Below are 27,424 nucleotides of genomic sequence, written 5' to 3'. Positions count from 1 at the left end.
GTCCTTTTCCCGTATTTGAGACCTGGGCTCCAGGTGATCCCGAATAATGTCACCTCACACTGTGATTTCCACCGGGCTTTCCAAACTGCCTCCTGATTTGCATCCCCCAGCCACAGTCTTTCTTCCCTCTGCATTCAGAGTTACTTCCTTTGAGCCAACCTAATTGTGCATATCTGCTTAATACCCATCACCATCTTCCTATTACCTTGGGGACAAAAATCTCACCTCTTTACCCTAGCATTCAAGATTCTTCATGGTAGGGCCCCCGACTGTCATGTCAGTTTCCCCTGCCATCTCTCCCCTCCCCACCCCACCCAATACACCCTAAGTTGCAGCTATAGCAATCTTTTCAGTTCTTCAAATATCCCTCCAACTTTTGCCTAGAATGCTTCCTGCTTACCTATGCTTCAGGTCCCAGCTTAAGGAGCACCTCCAGAAATACTGCAGACCCCTGCCACCACTTGCCCATCCCCAGATGTCAGGTTTGCCCCTCCTGAGCTCTCACAGCTGCCTATAATTCTCACCACTGTTCAGACTGTTTGTTTCCTCCATTTTCCTCACTAGACCTGGAAGAGGGGAATTAAAACTTGTTCATTGGTGTGTCAGTGGTGTGCCTAGAAGCCTTCCAAATATTTCTGAAAATAAGGAGATATGCTAAATTTAGAAGGAAAAAGTCATAATCATTGGACAGGTTTATTGAAGCTGAGAACTTTTCTCACAATCCAAATGGCTTCTGGTACAGGATGTGTGACATCTTTCTGACCACAAGGCCCCATCCACCAAACCAGGACAGATCAACACCTGTTTATTCTGGAATATAATTCAGCATTAAGCTACTGCCACATGTGGACTCTGCGGTTGGATCCAGATCAAGCTCTCTGGAACGTTTGTTTGCACACTTGGCCTTCACAGAACATTTCCTAGGGGCAGGGAGGAAGGGAAGATGAAAGAAGATGAGTTGGCATGTGGTCTATTACTATTAGTCACAACACTTCTGACACCAGGTACGTGGTGTTTTTTCCAATCCCATGTCTCCAACCCTCTGATGCCAAACTGGATGGTCAAGAATTTTTCTTTTTTTTAATATTCACTTTTACTTGTATCTTTTTCTCTTTTTTAAAAAAATTTTATTTAGTTAGTTGCACCAGGTCTTAGTTGCATCAGGCAGGCTCCTTAGTTGCAGCATGTGGGCTCCTTAGTTGCGACAGGAGGGCTCCTTAGTTGCAGCATGCATGTGGGATCTAGTTCCCTGACCAGGGATCGAACCCAGGCCCACTGCATTGGGAGCGTGGAGTCTTATCCACTGCTGGATGGCCAAGAATTTAGTTCAGTTCTGACACTGAGGACCAGAGCTAGTGCAGACCCCACAGGTCAAGGGCTTAGTCTCATGAGATTGCCCTTATTTCAGACATCAGTCACAAGTCCCAGGCCACCCATACTTCCGACCGAACAACTGTAAATTGGGAATTCCCACAACCCCCTCCTCAGGTTCAATACTTTGTTAGAATGGCTCACAGAAACACTCTTTACTTGTACTTACAGGTTTATTGTAAAGGATGCAACTCAGGAAGAGTCAAACGGAAGAGATGCATAGGAGAAGGTATTGCTGGGGGCGGGGGGGCGTTTGGCAGGGCGGGCAGAGCTCCAGGAGAGCTACCCTTCCAGCACTTCTATGTCTTTACCAACCAGTAAGCTCTCTGAATCCCCTTATGTAGGGGTTTTTATGGAGGTTTCATTACACAGGCGTGATAGCTTAAATCATTGGCCATTGGTCATTAACTTAATCTCCAGATGCTCTTCCCTCACCCAAGCTCAGGGGCTGCCCTGAGAGTTCCAGCCTTCTAATCCTGCCTTGATGTTTCTTGGGTCTAGCCCCAATTTTTGAATTTTATGTTATTTATTTTTTTATACAGCAGGTTCTTATTAGTTATCAATTTTATACATATTAGTGTATATATGTTAATCCCAATCTCCCAATTCATCACCCCCACCCCCGCCACTTTCCCCCCTTGGTGTCCATACGTTTGTTCTCTACATCTGTGTCTCAATTTCTGCCCTGCAAACCAGTTCATCTGTACCATTTTTCTAGGTTCCACATATATGCGTTAATATATGATATTCGTTTTTCTCTTTCTGACTTACTTCACTCTGTATGACAGTCTCTAGATCCATCCATGTCTCTGCAAATGACCCAATTTCGTTCCTTTTTATGGCTGAGTAATATTCCATTGTATGTACATACCACATCTTCTTTATCCATTCGTCTGTCTATGGGCATTTAGGTTGCTTCCATGACCTGGCTATTGTAAATAGTGCTGCAATGAACATTGGGGTGCATGTGTCTTTTTGAATTATGGTTTTCTCTGGGTATATGCCCAGTAGTGGGATTGCTGGGTCATATGGTAATTCTGTTTTTAGTTTTTTAACTAAAAATAATCCATACTGTTCTCCATAGTGGCTGTATCCATTTACATTCCCACCAACAGTGCAAGAGGGTTCCCTTTTCTCCACACCCTCTCCAGCATTTGTTATTTGTAGACTTTCTGATGATGCCCATTCTAACTGGTGTGACGTGATACCTCATTGTAGTTTTGATTTGCATTTCTCTAATAATTAGTGATGTTGAGCAGCTTTTCATGTGCTTCTTGGCCATCTGTATGTCTTGTTTGGAGAAAGGTCTATTTAGATCTTCTGCCCATTTTCTGATTGGGTTGTTTCTTTTTTTAATATTGAGCTGCATGAGCTGTTTATATATTTTGGAGATTAATCCTTTGTCCATTGATTCAATTGCAAATATTTTCTTCCATTCCGCGGGTTGTCTTTTCGTCTTGTTTGTAGTTTCCTTTGCTTTGCAAAAGCTTTTAAGTTTCATTAGGTCCCATTTGTTTATTTTTGTTTTTATTTCCATTACTCTAGGAGGTGGATCAAAAAAGATCTTGCTGTGATTTATGTCAAAGAGTGTTCTTCCTGTGTCTTCCACTAAGAGTTTTACAGTGTCTGGTGTTACATTTAGGTCTCTAATCCATTTTGAGTTCATTTTTGCATATGGTGTTAGGGAGTGTTCTAATTTCATTCTTTTACATGTAGCTGTCCAGTTTTCCCAACACAACTTATGGAAGAGACTGTCTTTTCTCCATTATATTCCTTGCCTCCTTTATCATAGATTAGTTGACCATAGGTGCATGGGTTTACCTCTGGGCTTTCTATCCTGTTCCATATATCTGTATTTCTGTTTTTGTGCCAGTACCCTATTGTCTTGATTACTGTAGATTTGTAGTATAGTCTGAAGTCAGGGAGTCTGATTCCTCCAACTCCGTTTTTTTCCCTCAAGACCGCTTTGGCTATTCGGGGTCTTTTGTGTCTCCATACAAATTTTAAGATTTTTTGTTCTAGTTCTGTAAAAAATGCCACTGGTAATTTGAAAGGGATTGCATTGAATCTGTAGATTGCTTCGGGTAGTAGAGTCATTTTCATAATATTGACTCTTCCATTCCAAGAACATGGTATATCTCTCCATCTGTTTGTGTCATCTTTGATTTCTTTCATCAGTGTCTTATAGTTTTCTGAGTACAGGTCTTTTACCTCCTTAGGTAGGTTTATTCCTAGATATTTTATTCTTTTTGTTGCAATGGTGAATGGGGTTGTTCAAATATTTATTTTTATTGTATCACAGCTTGTAAGAATCATCCCAAGAGTATCCTTAGAGCAAGGGTCCTTCTATCCTCTGCTTAGGCAGAGTTCTTGGCTATGCCAGAGAAGGACACATGCAGTTTGAACATTACTTCTTACAGCCAACTAATCTGAATCCTCAAACAAATTTGTGTTTTCTTTGTAGTTTCATGTTACATTTTTGTGATGGCAAGTTTCTTAACTTTGTTTTTATTTCCAGAAGAGTGTGAGATTTGTCAATCTAAGAATCAAAATATCTTCAATGTCTTTGTAATCAAAGACTCCCCAGACTCTCAAATACCACTCATATCCAACTTTAAGATGAGTGCTCTCATTTTGTTTTCATGGATCTCACCTAGATTTCACATGTATGTTGAGACTTAAAAAAACAGAGTTGAAAGTACACATTCTTGTCAGACTTAGATTTGAGTCTCTACTCTGCAACCTTGGGGAATTTCTAAATCTCAATCTCTTCATTTGTAAATGGGAAAAATAGTGTCCCTTTCACAGGATTGTCTTGAAGACTAAGTGAGAAAATGCACTCAAAGGATTTAGCTAAGTAATCACACACAAAATCATCACTCAAAAAATGTAAGCCAGGGCTTCCCTGGTGGTGCAGTGGTTAAGAATCCACCTGCGAATGCAGGAGACGTGGGTTCGAGCCCTGGTCTGGGAAGATCCCACATGCCGCGGAGCAACTAAGCCCGTGCGCCACAACTACTGAGCCTGTGCTCTAGAGCCCGTGAGCCACAACTGCTGAGCCCACGTGCCACAGCTACTGAAGCCCGTGCACCTAGAGCCCGTGCTCCACAACAAGAGAAGCCACTGCAACGAGAAGCCTGCGCACCGCAGTAAAGAGTAATTGCTCACCGCAACTAGAGAAAGCCCACGCGCAGCAACGAAGACCCAATGCAGCCATAAATAAATAAATAAATAAATAATTTTTAAAAAAATGTAAGCCATTGTAACATACCTGTATGGCAGGAAGAAATTCTCATTTTAAAAGCCATAATTAAGCTTGATGTACAATTTTATACCCTCTAGATTATATTTAGAAATTATTGATTAGGTTGAGCTATAATTTGTATGGTCTTGAAGTGCTGGTGGCATAAGAAATTGATGTACCATTTTGGAAGCGAGTAAGGCAACAAAGTAGCAGGAGGCAATGATGTCTCTGACAACACTGATCCTCTCTGGGAATTCTCCCCAAGGGAGTAAATCCATGCATGAAAAAAAGTCTGTTTATGTGAATTTAAGAAATAGCTGAAAACACCCTGAAATATTCCTGGACATTGAAATTAGGAAAATGTTTTACTAATATGAGAGTTCATGAACCTGATGGAATATTATGCAGCCAGTTTGCTACATTATTATATGTATTCAATTTATACATGATGAATTCAATAGGGAAATTATTTAGAAACCTGGAATATGTTTTTCTATTGAATGAAAAGGCAGAATATTCTAACAGACTGGATGGTAAGATACCAAATTGAAAACAGTGAGTTGGGATGGTAGGATTGCTGGTCATGGTTTCCTGTTTAACATTTTCTTTAATAATCTCATCAAAAATAAGAACACTCAACAAGAAAATACAAACAACCCAATCAAAATAATGGGCAGAAGACCTAAATATACATTTCTCCAAAGAAGACATACAAATGGCCAATAGGCACATGAAAAGATGCTCAACATCACTAATTATTAGAGAAATGCAAATCAAAGCTACAATGAGGTATCAGCTCACACCAGTCAGAATGACCATCATTAAAAAGTCTAAAAACAACATATGCTGGAGAGGGTGTGGAGAAAAGGGAACCCTCTTACACTGTTGGTGGGAATGTCAATTGGTGCAGCCACTATGGAGAACAGTATGCAGGTTCCTTAAAAAAACTAAAAACAGAGCTTCCCTGGTGGCTCAGTGGTTGAGAATCTGCCTGCCAATGCAGGGGACATGGGTTCAAGCCCTGGTCTGGGAAGATCCCACATGCCGCGGAGCAACTGAGCCCGTGAGCCACAATTACTGAGCCTGCGCGTCTGGAGCCTGTGCTCCGCAACAAGAGAGGCCGTGATAGTGAGAGGCCCGCGCGCCGCGATGAAGAGTGGCCCCCGCTCGCCGCAACTAGAGAAAGCCCTCGCACAGAAACCAAGACCCAACACAGCCATAAATTAATTAATTAATTAAAAAAAAAAAAAAGCAGGGAGCCTGCCTAAAAAAAAAAAACCTAAAAATAGAATTATCATATGACTCAGCAATCCCACTACTGGGCATATACCCAGAGAAAACCATACTTCAAAAAGACACATGCACCCCAATGTTCACTGCAGCACTGTTTACAATAGCCAGGTCATGGAAGCAACCTAAATGCCCATCAACAGATGAATGGATAAAGGAGATGTGGTACATATACACAATGGAATATTACTCAGCCATGAAAAGGAACAAAATTGGGTCATTTGTAGAGATGTGGATGGGCCTAGAGACTGTGAAGCAAGTGAGAAAGAGAAAAACAAATATATATTAACGCATATATGTGGAATCTAGAAAAATGGTACAGTTGAACTGGTTTGCAAGGCAGAAATAGAGACACAGATGTAGAGAACAAACGTATGGACACCAAGGGGGGAAAGCGGAGGTGGGGGTGGGGTGAAATGAATTGGGAGATTGGGATTGACATGTATACACTGATATGTATAAAATGGATAATAAGAACCTGCTGTATAAAAATAATAATAATAATAAATTAATAAATACAAAAAAGAATTACCATATGATCCAGCAATCCCACTCCTCAGCATATACCCAGACAAAACTATAATTCAAAAAGATACATGCACCCCTATGTTCATAGCAGCATTATTCACAATAGCCAAGACATGGAAACAATCTAAATGTCCATTGACAGATGAATGGATAAAGAAGATATGATACACACACACACACACACACACACACACACACACACACAAAATGGAATACTACTCAGCCATAAAAAAGAAAAAAATAATGCCATTTGCAGCAACACGGATGCAACTACAGATTATCATACTAAGTGAAGTAAGTCAGACAGAGAAAAAGAAATATCATGATATCACTCATACGTGGAATCTAAAATATGACACAAATGAACCTATTTATGAAGCACAAACAGACTCACAGACATAGAGACCAGACTTGTGGTTGCCAAGGGTTGGGGGGAGGGAAGGGATGGACTGGGAGTTTGGGGTTAGTAGATGCAAACTATTACATATAGAATGGATGGACCACAAGGTCCTACTGTATGGCACAGGGAACTATACTCAATGTCCTGGGATAAACCACAATAGAAAAGAATATAAAAAAGAATATATATAACTGAGTCACTTTGCTGCACAGCAGAAGTTAACACATTGTAAATCAACTATACTTCAATAAAATTAAAAAAAAGACAAAACAGGGCGAGTACCAGGTGGAGTTGGTCCCCTTCAATCCAATGGGTCCAGCCTCTGTTCTTCTTTTCCCCCTTCTGCACACAGGTGAGTCTGTCATTGTCCCAGATGACCAAGCTCTGCATGAGGGATGGGAGAAAATACAGGTTTGCTCTAGCAACATCCTCAGGTATTACTAGGGAAGGTGCCAAGGTAACCTTGCAAAACTAAAAGCCTGTGTCATTACTTTAATTTTTACCTTGCATTTTCTGTTATCCAGGCCTTTGTTATCCTCATCAAATTCTTCTCCAACTTTAAATTTCACAAGGTAGTTCCTGAAGCTGCTGTTCGTGTGGATGGTAAAAGAATCCCCATTCTGCTCAATCACTTTCTGTGGTTTCAGCAGCTTGGCTATCTTACGAGTGGCAAAGTCAGTATCTTAAAAATAATTTTTTAGAAAGAAAAGAAGACATTTCAACATTTCCTTGAGATGCAAAAGCTAAGAACTTGGCAGCTGTCCTCAAAATCATTGCATTTGATGGCTAGTGTTGCTTTTACAATTTCAGCGTCGTTTCCTGACAAAAGTGGATCTACAGGGTCAGCTATCCTGGCAAATCTCCTTCCAGAGGCTGATTAAAAATCTTGAACAGGGGCTTCCCTGGTGGCTCAGTGGTTGAGAATCTGCCTGCCAATGCAGAGGACACGGGTTTGAGCCCTGGTCTGGGAAGATCCCACATGCCGCGGAGCAACTAGGCCCGTGAGCCACAACTACTGAGCCTGCGCATCTGGAGCCTGTGCTCCGCAACAAGAGAGGCCGCGATGGTGAGAGGCCCGCGCACCGCGATGAAGGGTGGCTCCCACTTGCCGCAACTAGAGAAAGCCCTCGCACAGAAACGAAGACCCAACACAGCCATAAATAAATAAATTTATTAAAAAAAAAAAAAAGGAAGCACTGTTCTGATGTTCAAGCTCTCTTATAAAGATTTGAGGTAACTCCATTTCTCCATACAGTTCCAAAAGTTTCTAAAAATCATATTATTAAGTTAGACATAATATTCAGACATAGAATCCCTGCTGGAATTGCAGACACAAGGAGCTAACATTAAAAAAAAAAAAAAAAAAAAAATCTTGAACAGCTTTCAGGAAAAGTTCATTTGGCTGGCTGTGTGTTAGGTGATGGATTTGAAGCTGGGCATGGCAGAGACAGTTCTGGGAATCCCCTCAGAGGTTGACAAGAGGACGAGGAAGCCAAGGGGGCTGGGCTCAGGCCACAATCCAGCCTCAGTCACAGCGATGCTGCCTTTTTCTGCTTTATACATTTACACTTCCAATTAAGACAGCATTTGAACAGTTTCTGAACAATGGCAAAAAAACAAAACAAAACAAAGCACCTCTAACAAAAAAGAAAAACAAACAGGGAATTCCCTGGCAGTCCAGTGGTTAAGACTCGGCGCTTTCACTGCCAAGAGCCTGGGTTCGATCCCTGGTTGGGGAACTAAGATCCGGCAAGCTGTGCGGCGCAGCCAAACAAAAAATTAATAATTAAAAAAAATTTTTTTAATTTTAAAAATTAAAACAAGAAAAAAAAGAAAAAAATTAAAACGAAAAAAGAGGAAAAAAAGCACCTCAAAAAACATTGTAATCATGCAAATACTACTATACATTGGGAAATCTTTAATAAGCTTTAAAAAAGAGTCACACACCGAAACACGGAATGCTGAGACGATCAGCGTTTTGGTATAGACAGCTCCCATTCAGTGGCTTTCAACCCATTATGTACTAGAGGTAAGGGTTGCTATTTTATTTTATTTTATTTATTTATTTATTTTTAACATCTTTATTGGAGTATAATTGTTTTACAGTGGTGTGTTAGTTTCTGCTTTATAACAAAGTGAATCAGCTGTACATATACATATATCCCCAAATCTCCTCCCTCTTGCATCTCCCTCCCACCCTCCCTATCTCACCCCTCTAGGTGGTCACAAAGCACCAGCTGATCTCCTTGTGCTATGCGGCTGCTTCCCACTAGCTATCTATTTTACATTTCGTAGTATATATAAGTCCATGTCAGTCTCTCACTTCGTCCCAGCTAGGGGCAGGACAGGAATAAAGACGCAGATGTAGAGAATGGACTTGAGGACACAGGGTTGCTATTTTAAATAGGGAAGCCAAGTGCCATTTCAGCCAGAGCTGAGGGAGATGACAAAGTGAGCTGTAAGCTGTGCAGATTTGGGGGGAAAGAAGTGTAAGACAGAGGTCACAAGGATCCCAGGAAGGGCGTGCCAGATGGTCTCAGGAACACCCAGGAACCTGGGGTGGCCGGAGCAGAATGAGGGAGAATGAGGAGGAGGAGGGGACCTAGAGATGAGATGCGAAGGGACAATAAGGACCATCGGACTTTAACCCAGAGCAAGATGGAGTCAAATGGGAGCCACTGGAATGTTTAGAGCAGGTGACACGATCTGACCTGATCAGGCAGCCACAGCCATATGCTGGCCCGTCACCCTGGACAATTCTATGAGTCACAGGGCATGGTGCTCCTATTTAGGGATTGTCCTATTATGTAGAATAAAGTTTTAGGACTCTTCATTTCAGAGACTTACGTACCTCATTGCAGGTAGCTTGGTCCCAGAGTTGACCCCTGTTTTAATTTGTTTCCCTAACAGATTCGGTTTTTCCTGACACGACTGCCACTAGGGGTTAGCTGTGCTTCTTAGGGCCGGGCGCCTCATACTTCCATTTCCAGCCTAGAAAACGTGGCCAAGCCCTGAGTAGGGGTCCTTCAGCATCTCATTAGCCCCCACCCATTTCTTTTGTCTTCTTAAAAATTTGTTCTCTTTTTTTGGCCTCACCATGCGGCTTGCGGGATCCTGGTTCCGTGACCAGGGATTGAGCCCGGGCAGTGACAGCGCAGAGTCCTAACCACTGGACTGCCAAGGAATTCCCAGTCCCACCCATTTCTAAGCTCAATGATAGTATAAATGTTTTAGAATGAAATAATGCCATTTGCAGCAACATGGATGGACCTAGAGATTATCATACTAAGTGAAGTAAGTCAGAAAGAGAAAGGCAAATACCATATGATATCACTTGTATGTGGAATCTAAAATATAAATATCTACGAAACAGAAACAGTCTCACAGACATAGACTCACACCCCTCTTGTGGCTGGCAAGAGGGGTGGAGTGGGGGAGGGAAGGATTGGGAGTTTGGGATTAGCAGATGCAAGCTATTATATATAGGATGGATAAACAAGGTCCTACTGTATAGCACAGGGAACTATATTCAATAACCTGTGATAAACCATAATGGAAAAGAATATGAAAAAGAATACATACGTATAACTCAATCACTGTTTTACAGCAGAAATCAACATAACATTGTAAATCAACTATACTTCAATAAAAATTTGTTTTAAGTTTTTTTAACCTAGAACTCAAGTTTTTATCATGAAATGCAAATGATCCAGTCTTTACTTGTTTTCAGCAATGTTTAAACATTGAGGCTAAACCCTTAAAATATTTATCCGATTATTAAAATGACCAAGCCAAATTTAAAATAGTTATCACTGACTTTCCTTAAACCCTATTCTGTATGTGGAACAAAAACAAACAAGAGGGCTTCCCTGGTGGCACAGTGGTTAAGAATCCACCTGCCAACGCAGGGGACTATGGGTTCGAGCCCTGGTCCGGGAGGATCCCACATGCCGCAGAGCAACTAAGCCCGTGCACCCCAACTACTGAGCCTGCGCTCTAGAGCCCGCGAGCCACAACTACTGAGCCTGCGTGCCACAACTACTGAAGCCCACCCGCCTAGAGCTCATGCTCCACAAGAGAAGCCACTGCAATGAGAAGCCTACGCACCTCAATGAAGAGTAGCCCCCGCTCACCGCAACTAGAGGAAGCCTGCGTGCAGCAATGAAGACCCAACACAGCCAAAAATAAATAAAATTTAAAAACCCCAAACAAGAATCCAAACTTTAGATAATTACTTTACATCAGTTATGCTTTTACCATCAGTGAGATGATTTGTTGCTAGTTAATTTATAATTAGTACTACTGTTACTGAAAGCTCAGCCTCTCTGTGCACCGGTGCCTAATCAAATCCCGGAGACAGAGTTTTGGATGAAGTAGAAAAGGAGAGCTTTATTGCTTTGCCAGGCAAAGGGGCACACAGCGGGCTTTGGCCTCGAAAAACTGTGTGTCCCAACCCCAGAGGATTTGATGAAGGGTTTTATAACAGTGGTTCAAAGGCGGGGAAGTCTCTGACAAGATCAGGGTGCGAGCAGGGCTTGCACTTCCTTAACCTCATCTCAGGTGGTCGTCTCCTCATCTTAATGAGCTTCTCTGGTCCCTTTAATCTCGCCTCAGGTGGTTTCTTGGCTGCTCCTCCCTTGATTAGCAACTGTTTGGAATCGCCCTTTGGAACTCAGGGAAGGTCATGGAGGCTGGAGTCTTGCCTACAAGAAATGGTGGACAGGACAGGGACTTCCCCGGTGGCGCAGTGGAATCTGCCTGCCAATGCAGGGGTCACGGGTTTGAGCCCTGGTCCGGGAAGATCCCACATGCCGCGGAGCGACTAAGCCCGTGCGCCACAACTACTGAGCCTGTGCTCTAGAGCCCACAAGCCACAACTACTGAGCCCGCCCGCCCTAAAGCCCGTGCTCCGCAGCAAGAGAAGCCCGCGCACCGCAAGGAAGAGTAGCCCCCGCTCGCCGCAACTAGAAAAAGCGCGCGCGCAGCAGCGAAGACCCAACACAGCCAAAAATAAATAAATAAATTAATTAATTAATTTAAAAAACCGGTGGACAGGGACTTCCCTGTCCCTGTTGGTCCAGTGGTTAAGGACCTGCCTTCCAATGCAGGGGACTCGGGTTTGATTCCTGGTTGGGGAAATAAGATCCCACATGCTGTGGGGCATCTAAGCCCACGCACCACAACTAGAGAGGAGCCCACACGCCGCCACTAGAGAAGCCTGTGCCGCAACAAAAGATTGTGCATGCCGCAACTAAGACCCGACACAGCCAAATAAATAAATAAATAAATATTTTTAAAAAAGAAGAAGAAATGGTGAACAAAAGAAGGCCTCCGTGCGCAGGCCCCACTCGGTTTCACTGACACATTGTAAGACTGTCACTTAACAGATTTGCAGTTGCAAGGCTGGCCTTTTTAAAGGTCAAAATTTAAATTAGCTTAAGTTCTGGTCATTTTCTGCCAGGTCTACACTTACCATGACCTCAGTGGCCAAATGGCTTTAGTGCTCATAAGGCTTTTGTCCAGGTCAAACCGTGCTTTTCCATACCATTGGATTTTTAAGTAGGAAATAAGACATTCCAGCAGGAGGAAGAGACAATCTAAACGATGCACATCCTATTACAAGGATGTGTGTGAGCATACACATTTTAGGACAGGATCTCAAAGAGGCCAACACAACATGTACTTTTCTAAACTTCATCTGTTCACATTAACCCTTCATCCCAAAGCCACTTCTAATCTTGAGGCAACGTGGGTCTTGGAGCCAAGAGATACTGGCTTTAAATCCAGTTTATGTGGTGACCTTGGACAAGCTGGTAACATCCCTGCCTTCTCATGTTCATGGGATTAAAGGGGGGTCCAGACAAGATCGTCAAGCCCTTGCAGGCATTATTAGCACAGGATTCTTTGCTGCCTAGAGCTTCACACCTTGGGTCTTCCTTTGCTATTGTGGGGTCCCCCAAGAACTCCCAGATCCAGAGCTAGCTCCTCCAGACTTTAGAGCCCAAGCAAACTTTCTTCAACGTCCAAAGGACAAATTGCCTTTCTTCTCCCTGCAATTTGGCAGAAGCTAGGAAAGAGCAGTATCAGAGCAATGTTGGGGAGTTGCAGGATCAGCCCTAGTCAGAAAGGAGTAATTTTCCCCCTCAAAAGAGATGCTGGGGGACTTCCCTGGTGGCGCAGTGGTTAAGAATCTGCCTGCCAATGCAGGGGACACGGGTTCAAGCCCTGGTCCGGGAAGATCCCACATGCCACGGAGCAACTAAGCCCGTGCACCACAACTACTCACAACTAGAGTGAGCTTGCACTCTAGAGTTCGTGAGCCACAACTACGGAGCCTGCATGCCACAACCACTGAAGCCTGAGTGCCTAGAGCCCGTGCTCCGCACCAATAGAAGCCACCGCAATGAGAAGACTGCTCACCACAACGAAGAGTAGCCCCTGCTCGCCGCAACTAGAGAAAGCCCATGTGCAGGAACGAAGACCAAGTGCAGCCAAAAATAAATAAATAAATAAATTTATTTTTAAAAAAAACAACCATAAACATTTTTAAAGGGAGAATCATTTGGGGAGGGGGTCAGAGTCTTTGCTATCTTCCACTGTATGCAGAGTTTCAGGGTGGTGTTCTAGGAATCTTGTGCTCAGTCTGAAGTTACCATCCTTCACCTGGGTGGAGACCTTAGTTCCTGCATAAGAACTCAAAGGTATTGTTATGTATATTCCTTGAGTAGGAACAAGGACCCTGCCCCAAGGCTGCACTATTATTTCTTGACTGCTCCTCCTTTGTTTCTGCATTCCCTCCTTTCCCCGATAAGCAACTTGAATCTGATCTTTGGAACTCAGGGAAGGTCAAGGAAACTGAATGAAGCCTACTTCCTACAAATAAGACAGGAGGGACACAGAAAGGATTTGTACCCATGAGGGCCCCCCAGGATTCTACTCAGTTTCAGAATCACCTAAGAATCTGGTTGAATGCAGATTCTGATTCCATAGATCCAGGATCTGGGATGAGGCACAAGTGTCTGCATTCTAAGGAGTTCTGCTGGTCCTTGAGTATGAGTAACAAGACCCTACAATCATCTGGATCTGAGCCCCTATTTTGCCCAGGAACAATGCATTGACCCTGGAGTCTATGTTTTTACACGTGGAAGGCAGAGGAGAGTGTTTGCCACACAAATAGCCATGTGTGCCAAATCATTTTCTTCCCAGGTTTTTGGCAACTGCCAGTAGGTTTTAGGCTGATTTCAGCTATTGTATAAAATGCTAATGTAAGCAGATAGGTTAGGGGGTCCCCCAGAGAAAGAGAACCAGGCATAGCTTTCTTGACATAAGAGAAACCATTTTTGGCCTTGTCATTTTTATTTTTTTGGTGTTGCCTTTTATTTTTATTCTATTTTACTTTAGTTTTTGGCCGTGCCATGTGGTATGTGGGTCTTAGCTCCCCAGGGATTGAACCCATGCCCCCTGCATTGGAAGCAGAGTCTTAATCACTGGACTGCCAGGGAAGTCCCATGGCCTAGCCATTTTGTGATCTAAGCCTGGCCATAATGAGTGCCCTTGAGCAGGTCTTAGTAATGCAGGAACAAAGGAAAAGCAGTCAAGAAAAAATAGTTCAGCAATAAAACAGAGTCCTACTTCTGTAAGCAGCTATTTTGCCCCTTTCCTGCTTGCCTATTTCTGTTCCCCTTAAACCTTAATTATGACAATGAGATCACTAGGTAACATTTAACCTAACTCCTGACTTATGCCCTACTAAATGTCCACAATGCCTTGCCTAACCTGTTGATTCTTTCCCTAGATTAAAAGAAGTAGGAATGAAGAATTAAGTAAAGAATGACTAGCTTTCTACCCCCAGCAACTCCCTGAGCAAATTTACAGGCAGACCACAGAGGCAAAATATCATCCAAAGGAAGATCAGGAGAAGTCAGCAGGTTTGCAAGCAATGGAAAAATGATGAAGAATCTGACCTAACTGAGATTTTCCGCCCCCTTTTTCCCTTTAAAAACTTTCATGGCTGAGCATAATCTTTGGAGTTGGTTTTGGGACTTGAGTCCACGTTCTCCCCAGATTGCCAGCTTTTCTGACTAAAGCAACTTCCCTTTCTACCAACAGTTGCCTCTTTAGTATTGGCTTTTGAGCAGGAGAAGCTGAACCTGAGTTTGGTAACAATTCCTCCTCAAGGAATATACAGAACAATCTGATACAGTCTTAGTTCCACAGGAACTAAGGCCCCCACCCAGGTGGAGGATGGAATGATGGTGTTGACCCTCCTGAGGTGAATCAACTAAAGCTTGGACTCTGCCCAATTCTATGCTGAATTCTCCTCTGCTCAAACCCCTTCATGAATATGCATATACCCTTAGCTTAAAACTTCACCAATTTTGCTATTCAGGGAGACACTGCTTTGGGAAAGATCCGCAGTGTTGTCCTTACTTGCTGCAAGAAATAATAAATCCTTTCTTCTCCTGATCTTTGGCTTGGTCACCCACCAAGAGGCGAACCCAGTTTTCAGGTAACACTAAGAGATCCCTTGGTTTGTATTTTAGACACTCTTTAGAATATCATATCTGACCCAACCACCTCTAACAGATGGGGAATCTAAATGCACTCAGAGGTTATATGACTTTGATTCTATTACCAACAATCAGCGGCTAGTTATCTGGGTTTCCAGTTTGGTGCTGTTATACTAACTAGCCTCTACTCCAGCATCCTTAGCACACTTATATTTCTTTTGGGAAACAGACTGCAAATAAGAGTTCATGTGTTGTCTGGATCTAGTATCTTTCTGGAACCTGAACCAAATGTAAAAAAAGGATTAGTGAGGCAGGATATTGACTCAATACTCTATGGCTTAATCCTTTGTGAAATGGGTTGGATGATAAATGAATATAGCTAATGTAAATAAATAGCCTCTGTTGGCCTCTAGGATCTAATACAGTGGCAGATAATTGATAAGCTTCTACTGAAATCACGAAAAAGAAAGTATCAAACAAGGGGTCATAGCAGAGCGTAAAGAAAAGCAGGACAGTGCTGGGGACAGGTGAAGGATTCCATGAATACACATTTGAAAAACACTAATTACAACACTCAGAAGGCTGCTTTGCGGTACGTGACAGGCTTAACAAAAGATGTCTTTGCACACTTGAAATGTTGACTCTGACTCCATTCCCTGTTTTCTTCTCTAAGAAATTTGCTCTAAAAGCCATGGAGGGCCTTCCCTGGTGGTCCAGTGGTAAAGAATCCACCTTCCAATGCTGGGGACATGGGTTGATCCCTGGTCGGTGAACTAAGATCCCACATGCCACGGGGCAAGGAAGCCCGCACGCCGCAACTACTGAGTTCGAGCGCCTCAGCTAGAGAGGCCCCCCTGCTGCAAACTACAAAGCCCAGGCCCTCTGGAGCCTGTGCGCCACAACTAGAGAGAGAAAACCTGCATGCCACAACTAGAGAGACGCCTGTGTGCTGCAACGAAGAGCCCGCACCACAACGAAAGATCCCGCATGCCGCAACGGACCCAACGCAGCCAAATAAATAAATAAATAAATGCCAGCCATGGAAATGGTTAAAGAGAAAGCATAGCAAGGCAAAATTCAAAGCCATCGCCCGATCTTTAGCACTTTATCCTCCATAAAGAAGCCAGATACTAGCCAGAGAAACCAGGGAAGAAAGCACTTATGGTCACATGTCGCCACTAATTTGGGGGTGAGGAGATAAGAACATTATCAGGATTTACTGCCTTTGGGAAAAATCATCATTAATTCCTTCTTATGAATGGGAAAGAGAGGAAATGAGATTCAGGTGAAGGGTAGTAGAATATGCCACCCTCAGATATGCCACTTTGTCATACTGACTATTTTGAAATGAAGACGATTGGGAAGCAGATAGAAGAAAAACTCTCTGCCCTTCCCCCAGAAGGAGGACATAACTGTGTAAACGTGTCCCCCCCCACCCCCACTCTGTACCAGGTTGGACAGAAGTTAGGGAGACAACACTAGATTCCTATCAGCCTAGAGGTGGCATCAGAATTTACATAATAAACTTTACTAACTAACTCTCATTTTCCATTAGTTCCTCCATGTATTTATCTTCCCACAATTTGCCACCCCTAGAAAGTCAAAGCCCTTTTCTTTGTCTTGTCACTTCTCTACAAAATTATTACTCTTTGCTAAGATGCCACATAACCAAGTTCTAACCACTCTGAGATGCTCATCACTGAATGTTCCTGTGTGTATTCACCATGCATGTGCTAACAAACTTCTCTTTGTTTGTGTCTTGTTACTCTTTTTTTAAATAATTAATTAATTAATTAATTTTTGGCTGCATTGGGTCTTCGTTGCAGTGCTCGTGCTTCTCATTGTGGTGGTTTCTCTTGTTGCAGAGCACGGGCTCTAGGCACTCGGGCTTCAGTAGTTGTGGCTCGCGGGCTTCAGTAGTTGTGGCCTGCGTGCTCTAGAGCGCAGGCTCAGTAGTTGTGGTGCACAGGGCTTAGCTGCTCCGCAGCTTGTGGGATCTTCCCGGACCAGGGCTTGCACCCATCTCCCCTGCAATGGCAGGCGGATTCTTAACCACTGGGCCACCAGGGAAGTCCCTACTCTGTCTTTTTTAGTCTAATTTACAGGGCTCCAGCCAATGAACCTAAGATGGGTAGAGGAAAAATACTTTTTCCTTGCCTATGAGGTTTTGTGTCAGTATGAATCAGATTTAGCTTGAGAAGTTCCAGACTTCCCTACTTAGTGTGAGAAAGGGAGGGGAGAATCTTACCATACGCTGGGAGATCTTATAAACACACGGGAGCCTCAGAACCGTACGTTTCAAAGTGGTTAAAATGGCCGATTTTATGTTATATTTATTTTAGCACAATTAAAAGAAAAAAGAAAAAAAAATGGACCCCCCCCTGCTCTCAGTTTACAGATGGAGAAACTGAGGCCCAGGTCAGATAATGAGGAGGCGGAGCCAGAGCAGCCCCCAGCCCCCTAGACTCCCAGCAACTCTGGCCCAGCTGTCAATAGCGCCCCTGATGGGTGTCATTTAGGCGAAAGTGCTTGGCACAGAGTAGGTGTGAACCTACTCTGAACCATCAAGTCTGAAGAATTAAACTAAGGGCAGGACGAACTAAGAATCGGTACGGAAGGGAGGCGTTCTACAGTCCCGGCAGGAAATAAACTCTTGAGGCCCTCTGGGAAGCAAGGTCATTGGCGGGGGCCCCGCCGCCCCCCTACGCACCCTGGAGGCCCCCGCGTTCCCTTCCCTCCGAGCCTAGAGCGCCGGAGCCCAAGCCAGGCAGGGGGCGGTGGAAGCGACCCCTCCAGGCGCCCACCCACAGTCCTCCCGGCTGGAATTGGGCCCCGGGATGGGGGGGGACGGGGTAGTGGCCTCGAAGGGGTCTGGGTTTCTTGACCCCCCTCAAGCCCTCGAGGTTAGGAGAAGCCAGAAAAGTAAAGATTTCAAACGTAGCTCCCGAACTCCACCGGGCACCAGAGTCACGTGGGGGCGCGGGCGCGGCCGGAGACCGGCTGGGGAAGGTCCCCTGGGGCCCGGGAATCCGCGTCCCGGACCAGCTCCAGGTGATGCCGGTGCTGCCGGCCGGGACCTCCCCGGGACCGCCACTGGACTCGGGGAATCCCAGAGCCGCCGCCCGGAGCCTCGCGTTAAAGCGGCTGCGCAGCGAGCTTCTCCCGGGAGGGGCTTCGGGCCGGGGCGCCCCCTCACCCGGGTGGACCCCCATCGTGTCCCCGAGCCTCCCAGCGAGGTGGGCCCCTGCCACCCGCGCCCCCGCCTGGAAGTCCGCGATAGGACAGGAGCCTCGGCCGCGGGGTAGAGACGCACGGGGCACCGGCGGACAGACAGAAGGACACGCAGAGAGACTCGCGGACGGGGGAGAAAGAAGGACGGGGAGCGGGTGCGCGGACGGCGGACAGGAGGGAGGACGGGAGGGACCGGGACATGGGCAGGCGGGTGGCGGGCAAGGGGATGGGGGAGACCGAAGGATGGGGGACAGCAGACCGACTGGAGGACTGACAGACGGACGAGGGTGGGAGACCGACGGTCAGACGGACGGACAGCGAGACGGAGGATGGACGGGGGTGTGGGGAAGCGGGGGAACCGGCGGATCCTCAGGCAGACGGGGGGACGGACGGACGGACGGACGAGGGTGAGGGGAGACAGGGAGACTGACCCACAGGCCAGCCCGGCCTCCTCCGCCCTGAGCCGGACGCGCGGCCGGAGCCCGAGGCCCCCGCACGGCCCCCCGGCCCTACCTAGGGCCAGCATGTAGCCCTCCAAGTTGTCGCTGCTGAGCAGGTTCCAGGTGCCGCTGAGGTCGGCGGGCATGGCGGGGCTGGGGCGGCACTGGCGGTGGGCGGTGGGGACCCGGGAGGTAAATGTGTGGCCGGGGAGGCGGGACCGGGGCGGGGCCGCGCGGGAACCGCGCCGGGAGGAGCAGCTGTGCGGGGAGCCCTCCCCACCCGAAGCCTCCTTCGCCACGCGCTCCTGGATTTCTGCTACCTCCCTTTTGGAGATAGCTCAGTTTTCCCTTGGGTTTCCTCCTCTCTGCTTTAACTCCAAACCGTGATCACGGCCACACTGTTTTCTCTGCCTACACGTTACTAACCAAGGGATCTCCTTCAAAGGCGTGGCATTGATTACTGTGTCAGCTGCAAATAATATGCCAATAAATCCGACTCTAGTGGTCTCAATAAATAGGGGGTTATTTTCCTTACCTATCAAGCAGTCCTGGGATAAGCAGTTGCGGGTGATGATACGGCAGCTCCATTGTCCCGGAAGTGGCACCTCTCTGCTTCTCCTGGCTCTGTGATTCCTGCCGGTTACCTCACTGGGATGAGTTGGCTGCTGGGTTTCCAGCCGGAACATCCACATTCAAGGTGGGAAAGAAGGGGTAGAGCACCACCTGCCATTATCCCTTCATCAGATTTCTGTTTACCCTCATTGGCCCAAACTGTGTCTTATGCTACTTTTAACTGCAAGGGAGCCGGGGGAATCTAGTATCTAGTATTTAGCCTTGTCAGTACAGAAAGGCCAAAGAGTAAGGTGTTGGGAATGTGGGCTAACCTGTAATATAGCCACAAACAACCTCTCTATAGGCTGGCTCCAAGACTTATCTGTCCATTGCTTTTCTTTTTTTTCTATTTAAAAAAAAAAATTTATTGGAGTATAGTTGATTTACAGTGTTGTGTTAGTTTCAGGTGTACAGCTTATCTGTCCATTTCTGATCTCTCCCGTGAGCTCCAGACTCAAGTATATTAATAGCCAACATTTATTGAGTGATTACTATGTGTATTATCATTTATCACAAAATCCTACCTCTCCAATAGTTACTTTAGTATCTCCATTTGACAGAGACAAAACCTGAGACAAAGAGAGGTTAAGTAACTTGCCCAAGTTCATACAGTTGGTGGAAGAGTCTGGATTCGATCTCAGGCAGCCTGACTCCAGAGCTCATGTGTCACCTCTCACTGCTTAAGATGCCTCTCGATGTCTCCCCTTGGATGACTTAAAGGCATTCGAATGTAACATATCCAAGGCAGAAAGCATAAAACAAAATTATTCCTTGGCTTTCCTCATCTCCATAAATTGTACCACTAGTCACCCGGTTGCTTAAGCCCAAAGCCCATTTAGACACTGGAGTTCTCCCTTCTCTGCTCACCCATATCCAATCCATCAGCAAATCCTGTTGGTTCTTCCAACCTAACCCAAGCCACCATCCTGTCTTGCCTCTTCCCTGGACTTGCTGCTTCAACTCCTGATCCCACCAAACCATTCTCCATTCTGCAGTCAGGCAAGCTTTTGAGAAATGTAATTCAGATCTTCTCACTCTCAAACTTAAAATGCTTCAGTGTTGTCCCACTTTTCGTAAGAGGAAATTGCACTCCCTCCCATGGTTCATAAAGCCATTGCTGATTTGGTTTCTGGATACTTCTCCTACATCATTACACTCTGTCTCCCTCGGCTCAGCAATTCCAATCATACCAGTTTTGTTGTGGTGGTGATTCTGTGCAGAGGTCAAACCCTCTCTTTCTTCGCAGTCTTTGTATACAGTGTTCCCTCTTCCTGGGAGGTTTTTCCTCCTGGTTTTCGCATGGTTAGCTCCTCTGGCTTCCAGTTCAAAAGTCACTATTAGGGAAACAGTCATTTTTAACCATGCTCTTCACGGAGAAGAATTTTCCCTAAACACCCTGTTTTGTTTTTTTTTTCCAACCCTATTTCTTCCTCATGGAGGTGGAATGAGTTACCTGGTTGGGAGAAACTAGGCTGACCACCCATTACGGTTTCCCCAAGACTGAAGGAGTCCCAGGGCATGGAACTTTCATTACTAAAACTGGAAAAGTTCTAGGAAAACTGGAATGAGTTGCTTGCCCTACGGACAACAGCCATTGAAGAATTTTATCCACTAGGTAGTTAGTCTATCAAATATTGTAAACACAGGGTATCTCAGTATTTTCTTCTCCCTTTTGACATGGACTTGAGGGTGTGTCTACTTCACAGACCTGAACTTTCTCTCAGATAGACTGCCTAGATTGGGGGAGTTAGTATATCCTTTATTCTTGCCTCTCCCAACTCAATGGCTTAAAATAATACAGGTCATTAATTGGCTCACAAATCTGCAGTCTGGGGAGGGCTCACAGGGCATGGCTCATCTCAGCTCCATGTGGCGTTAGCTGGGGTACCTTGACTCCAGTTGGGAGGGCTAGAGAAGCCACTTCCCAAATGGATCCATCTCATGGCTATCTGTTGGCTGGGAGCCCAGCCAGGCCTGTGGGCTGGGGGCCAGGTTCCTTTCCATGTGGGCCTCTCCATGGGCTGCTTGGACTCCCTCAAGCAGGGATAGCTGGGCTCTAAGAGGGAGCATCCCAAGAGAACCAGGAAGATGCTGTACCATCTTGACCTAGTCTGAGAAGTCATATAACATCACTTCCACCAGAGTCCAAGGCCCACTCTGATTCAAAGGGAGGGAACATGGACCTCATCCCTCAGTGTCACACTGTAAAAGGAGCACGTGATGGGGACTTCCCTCCCTGGTGGCGCAGTGGTTAAGAATACACCTGCCAATGCTGGGGACATGGGTTCGAGCCCTGGTCCGGGAAGATCCCACATGCCGCGGAGCAGCTAAGCCCATGCGCCACAACTACTGAGCCTGTGCTCTAGAGCCTGCGAGCCACAACTACTGAGCCCACGTGCCGCCAACTACTGAAGCCTGTGCACGCCTAGAGCCCGTGCTCCGCAGCAAGAGAAGCCACTGCAGTGAGAAGCCCGCGCACCGCAACGAAGAGTAGCCCCTGCTCGCCGCAACTAGAGAAAGCCCACGTGTAGCAACGGAGACCCAATGCAGCCAAAAATAAATTAAAAAAAAAAAAAAAAAAAAAAAAGAGCACGTGAGATGGGAGATTCTCATAATAGCCATCTTGGAAAACACCATCTGTCACAGTTACCAATCCCTCTTTTGACCCTCACACTAAGCTACAACTTCTAACCTGGACTTTATCAGTCATAACGGTGCTATTTTGGGAATTCCCTGGTGGTCCAGTGGTTAGGACTCAGCACTTTCACTGCCGGGGCCCTGATTGGACCCCCGGTTGGGGAACTAAGATACCGCAAGCCTTGAGGTGTGGCAAAAAAGGTGCTATTTTGGTTCTCCACTTATTGTTTCTTTTGTCTTATTTTTCCATTAATTTAGAAGTTGAACAGAGAAATATTTGGATCTCTTCAAAAATCTGAGTCACCTTTTCAGAACAGCCTTCTGATATACATTTACTCTGTATCACATCTCTGCTTATATCCTTCATAATTATCATAATCCATAATTATCTTTTCTCGCTTTGTTTACTGACTACCTTTTTCATTAAAATGTCAAGGGCAGAGACTATGTTCATCTTATTCACCCCAGTGCCTAGTACAGTGCCTGGCAAGTGCGTAATAAATGTTTGTTGAATGAATGGCTATGACCTTTCCAAAGGAGAAATACCATTTTTATTGAGGAAACCATAGTGGCACTGCCTTGCTCAGATGAGGCTATTGATTCTCATAAGTATGAAACATTGATTCCTTTGGTGGAACATGACAGGATGATACCAAGTCCTGGGATTAGATATACTTTGCCACGTAAAGGGCACAGAACGAAGAACTCTGACCAGATTTCTGGAGCATGAAACCTGTTTAAATTCCAGATGACTAAAGGAACAGGACATGGAGAAATCACATTTCCTTCCTATCCTTAAAATCTGATTGTTCTAAATGTTGGCCTGAAAATGAAAGTCACAGAAATAACTAATAATAGTTCTAGCAGTTGTGCTGGTTGGTATGGCTTTTGGCCAGCTTGAGCAAGGGCCATCTATTAGGGAGAGGGTTGAATTGGACATAGACTGGACTTGCCCACGGGAGGAGGAATCAGTTTCTCCTCTGCAATTTCAAGATCTTTCTTCTAGACTGAGACCAAAGTTATCTCTGGAAAAGAAAGAGAAAGTTATCTGCCAAATTTGAGCCCTTTCTTTCCTTCTATTTGATACTGGCAAAGTAAACCATAAAATTAGAGCCAAGATGAGGTCCTAATCTGGTGTACAAGCACTGCTTCTCCTAGACAGTAATGGATGGGAATGATGAGGGACACGTGATGGAGTCTGATACTGGTCCAGCAAAGAATGGCGTGGACAGTAGTAAACTTCACCCCACCCATACCTCCCCTCCCTAACGCAAGGAGGCAACACCATCAGGGAGCTCGGTGCAGTTCCAGGGATAAGACCTGGATACACAGGGGTTCATTATACTTTTATCACTAATCTTATGTTTGAAAATTTCCCTAATGTTTTAAAATGTAACTGTCGTCATGATACTCACTGGTTTGGAAAAACTTATCAGGCAGTTTAACTTGATTTGGGACACACTGTCTGCTGTATCATTCAGACCTGTTAAGACGCTTGAGGCGGAAATGGATCAGAATCCCAGCACTGAAGTGCCCTCAGCAGGAGGAGGGCCATTGTCCCTCAGGAGGAGCCACAGCAGAGAATGGGAATCGCCACCACGCGCCGGCGCCACTGCAGCAGGCCCGAAACCCCACCCGGACCCCTCCAAGCTCCCCTCCTATGAGCCGCCACATCCCACCCCACACGCCTGGCCTTGGTCAGGCTGGCTTCCTTGCTAAAGCCCATGGTCACACGCCTGCTCTTCTCCATACCTCCTCTTAGGTTGTTCCTCCTGCCTAAGGTTGCTGGAGTTGGCAAAAAACCAGACCAGAAACAGGACTCCTCAAATTTCAGATAAACGACAAATAATTGGTAGTATAAGGCGTTCCACCTGGAATACCCTCTGTGCTGGTTTCCTGACTACAGGAGCCCCGGGCACTCATTTTGAGGAAGCCTTCAGGAGCGGCTCTGGAGAGTTCCCTGCTGATGCTCCAAATGCAGCATTTCTCTGCCCGCCCTCCCTAACTGAAAGCAGCCTGGCGACAGAGGCTGGTGACGGGTGCTGAAGGATGCTCCCTTCAGCACCTCAAGTGATGAGTGTTCCGAGAACTGCTTCCTGGTCATGCGGAAGGGTGGGGACATGTGGTGAGAAGCCAGTGTGAGTGGCAACGCTCCATCAGGGCTACAACATTTCAGAGCCGGAAGGGGCCTCAAAAATCATTGTTTTGGGGGCCTCCCTGGCGGTCCAGTGGTTAAGAATCTGTGCTTCCAATGCAGGGGACACAGATTCGATCCCTGGTCCGGGAACTAGGATCCCACAAGCCTTGCAGTGCAGCCAGAAAAAAAAAAAAAAAAAAAAATCATCACTTTTGTTTACAGAAAGGGAATCTGAGAGACATGTGACTGCCCCCCATCGGCTGACTGACATGCCTGGAGCTAGACACCCGCCTCCCAGGCAGAAGCTTCTTCCGCTGACTCACAGGCAACAGTGCTGCAGGGTGACGTTCTGGTACCAGCATGGGCAGCTGGGCGCCCTTCTTCATCTTTTTGTTGGTTAAGAGTGAACTGCGGCTCATACCCCTCTTTCCTCTGACTGGGCATTCATTGCCCCAGTTCCAAGGAAATGCTAACACTGGGCGAGTTCAACTTAGTCCATCCGTATGGATTGAACACATCAGACATCACCATCAGACTACCATACTGTTGAAAGTTTTATTTATTTGTATTTATCTACTTCAGGTGGATGCAAATTTCAAGATTTGGCTAAAACCTCATTCTTTGAAAAGTAATACATTACACGAGGAGTAAAGAGGTTAAGGGCACAGGTTCTGAAGACAAACTGCCCGTTCAAGCTTCAGTTTTGCCATTTACACCAGTCACCTAATTGTGCCCATTTCCCTTATGATATAAGGCACATGTTAGCACATGCCGGGCACAGTTATTAAGTGCTCAATAAGTGCTGACATTATTAAGTTCAAACAGCACCACTGGTGAACTAGGTACAGATTTTAGAGATGGATACTGTCTACGCGTTCTCATAGTTAGCTGGATGCTATGGTGAACATTTTAGACCAAGAGGCCTTTGGGAGCAATTATGAGAATGGTGGAGGAATGGATGTCCCGTGGCACCCAGAAATAAATGTTAAAGGAGCCCATTTCATAATATAGCAACTTCTGGGCTCCCAGAGAAGTGACTTGGAGAGGGTGGGGTAAGGATGACAGCAGCCCCACCACTGCTATGCATGCTGACCCTGGGGGGAGGCTTCCTTCTACCCTGTAGTGAGATACTCAAGGGGACAGAAAAAGAAAGAGCATCCTTTGACGCAGGAGATGAAGCTAAATCACCCCCTTGGCTCAGTCGGACTAGGCATTCAGTGCCCCAGTTCCAAGGAACTGCCAACAAGTGCTGTTCACACTTGTCCACTAACCAGGCAAACAACAACACAAATCTCCCCATATGCTGTAGGCTCAACTGAATGAAGCTGCAGTAAAGGACTTCCACTGAACGTTGTTTTGCTGCTTCAAATTAGACAATGTAAGAGGTAAGGGAGTACAACACATAAAAAACACCAGCATCAAACAAAACACCAACTCTACACATTTCCTAAACACTTAAATTCACATTTCAAGAACCAAGTATGAAAAAGGTATGGTAGGGAACAAACAATGGCATTTTTTCCCTCTTCCTCAACAGAAGCCACAAGAGTTACTGATATTTATTCCCTTGTGAAATTCATTGTCCTATTTCATTATCCAAAGAGGAAGTTCTGTCCTTAAGGTTACCCTCAACTACGTTATTACTTTGTGGCATTAGCAGCATCCTGATACTGGGACAAAAAGGCAAGCAGCTCCTTCCATGTACAAAGTTGTTGATCCACAAATAGCACAACAACAGGATCATTTCACTGTTACCAGGTCTCCTGGGAGGGTCCCCACATGCCTTACCCAGTGGGCCCTGAGGTCAATATACTCACAGCTAAGCAGACTGTGGGCACTTCTAGGCAGGAAGGCATCAAAGAAGAAAAGAAGTTTCTAGCACTGGAAACTTCCTGCAGTTCACACACAGTTCATATAAACTAAGTGTAGTTTTCCAGGAGAAGAAATCAAAGTTAAATTTTGATAACTTCATCTGTTTCTAGATGGTTATTTTTCAGTACTGCTACAATTCTTAAACTCCAAAAAGCTGAGGAGCGGAAGAATGATCCTCGTCTCTACAATCTGAGATTATATCCTTTCATTTGTTCAGCAGATAAGAGACTGAAGCTATTCGGTGCCAGGCTTTGCGCTCCTCCGTCTTTGAGAAGTCGGCCCGTTGACTTTATAAGAATAAGTCACGAGCTGTAGAATTTACATTTGCCAACTTTATTTAACATTTTCCTTTTTTAAATGGTGGCTTCAGATCTGACTATCCAACTGCACAGGTATAAGTACATTTTTTTCTTCTGCAGAGGTATAAATCCTTTAGAGTGGTGTAGGTATGAAATGTAAATTATTAGATGTAGGTATGTAAAGGTAAATTATTCTACTTTCTTCTTTTAAAATTATTATTATTATTATTATTTTTGAGGGCTGCATCGGGTCTTTGTTGCTGCGCGCGGGCTTTCGCTAGTTGCGGCAAGCGGGGGCTACTCTTCACTGCCGTGCACGGGCTTCTCACTGCGGTGGCTTCTCTTGTTGTGGAGCACAGGCTCTAGGGCACACGGGCTTCAATAGTTGTGGCACGAGGGCTCAGTAGTTGTGGCGCACGGGCTTAGTTGCTCCGCGGCATGTGGGATCTTCCCAGACCAGGGCTCGAACCCATGTCCCCTGAACTGGCAGGTGGATTCTTAACCACTGTGCCACCAGGGAAGTCCCTATTCTACTTTCATTAGAAATTTAACTTTAGTCCTCTTTCTATCACAGAGTGATTTTCATGAACCATAAAACTATTCTAGAAAAAGCTATTTCTGGTCTTTTTGCTTTATTAATTGGTGAAACTTCCACAAAATTTTAATCAGTAGCAAACCATATAACAAGTTTGTGTTTTTAACATAACGTTATGACTTCAATTATTATTTGAGTGTTCTACTTTGGGTAAAGTTCCTACAAAAGGACAAGAAGAGAAAAAGTATAAGAAAACAGACTCTTTTTCTGCTTAAATCCACAAATGGCAGGTTCACAGTGGGCTGGAATAGAAACAGC

At 45.3% G+C, this 27,424-nt stretch overlaps 2 protein-coding genes across 3 annotated transcripts in view; both read right to left on the bottom strand.

The window, feature by feature from the left end:
- Nucleotides 1-23,438, bottom strand: part of KIF1B (kinesin family member 1B) — a 325,658-nt gene extending 302,220 nt beyond the window's left edge. The window contains exon 1 of the mRNA XM_068538857.1: nucleotides 23,435-23,438. The gene's annotated coding sequence lies outside the window, so the exon portion shown is untranslated. The remainder of the gene's footprint in view (nucleotides 1-23,434) is intronic.
- RBP7 (retinol binding protein 7) lies at nucleotides 680-19,727 on the bottom strand. 2 transcript variants are annotated; one of them, XM_068537717.1, is made up of 4 exons: nucleotides 19,550-19,727; nucleotides 7,337-7,515; nucleotides 7,116-7,217; nucleotides 680-920 (listed from the first exon to the last, which is right to left on the bottom strand). In XM_068537717.1, exons 1-4 carry the CDS (start codon nucleotides 19,704-19,706, stop codon nucleotides 870-872), a joined length of 489 nt encoding a protein of 162 aa, XP_068393818.1. In that variant the 5' UTR covers nucleotides 19,707-19,727; the 3' UTR covers nucleotides 680-869. The 2 variants fall into 2 exon arrangements, with proteins under 2 accessions (XP_068393818.1, XP_068393820.1); XM_068537719.1 differs by lacking the exon at nucleotides 19,550-19,727 and adding an exon at nucleotides 19,088-19,196.
- Nucleotides 23,439-27,424: the final 3,986 nt, after the last annotated feature.

This window comes from Eschrichtius robustus, chromosome 3, assembly GCF_028021215.1.
Source record: "Eschrichtius robustus isolate mEscRob2 chromosome 3, mEscRob2.pri, whole genome shotgun sequence".
NCBI classification, from domain to species: Eukaryota; Metazoa; Chordata; class Mammalia; order Artiodactyla; family Eschrichtiidae; genus Eschrichtius; species Eschrichtius robustus.
This window is presented reverse-complemented; position numbering and strand designations above follow the sequence as displayed.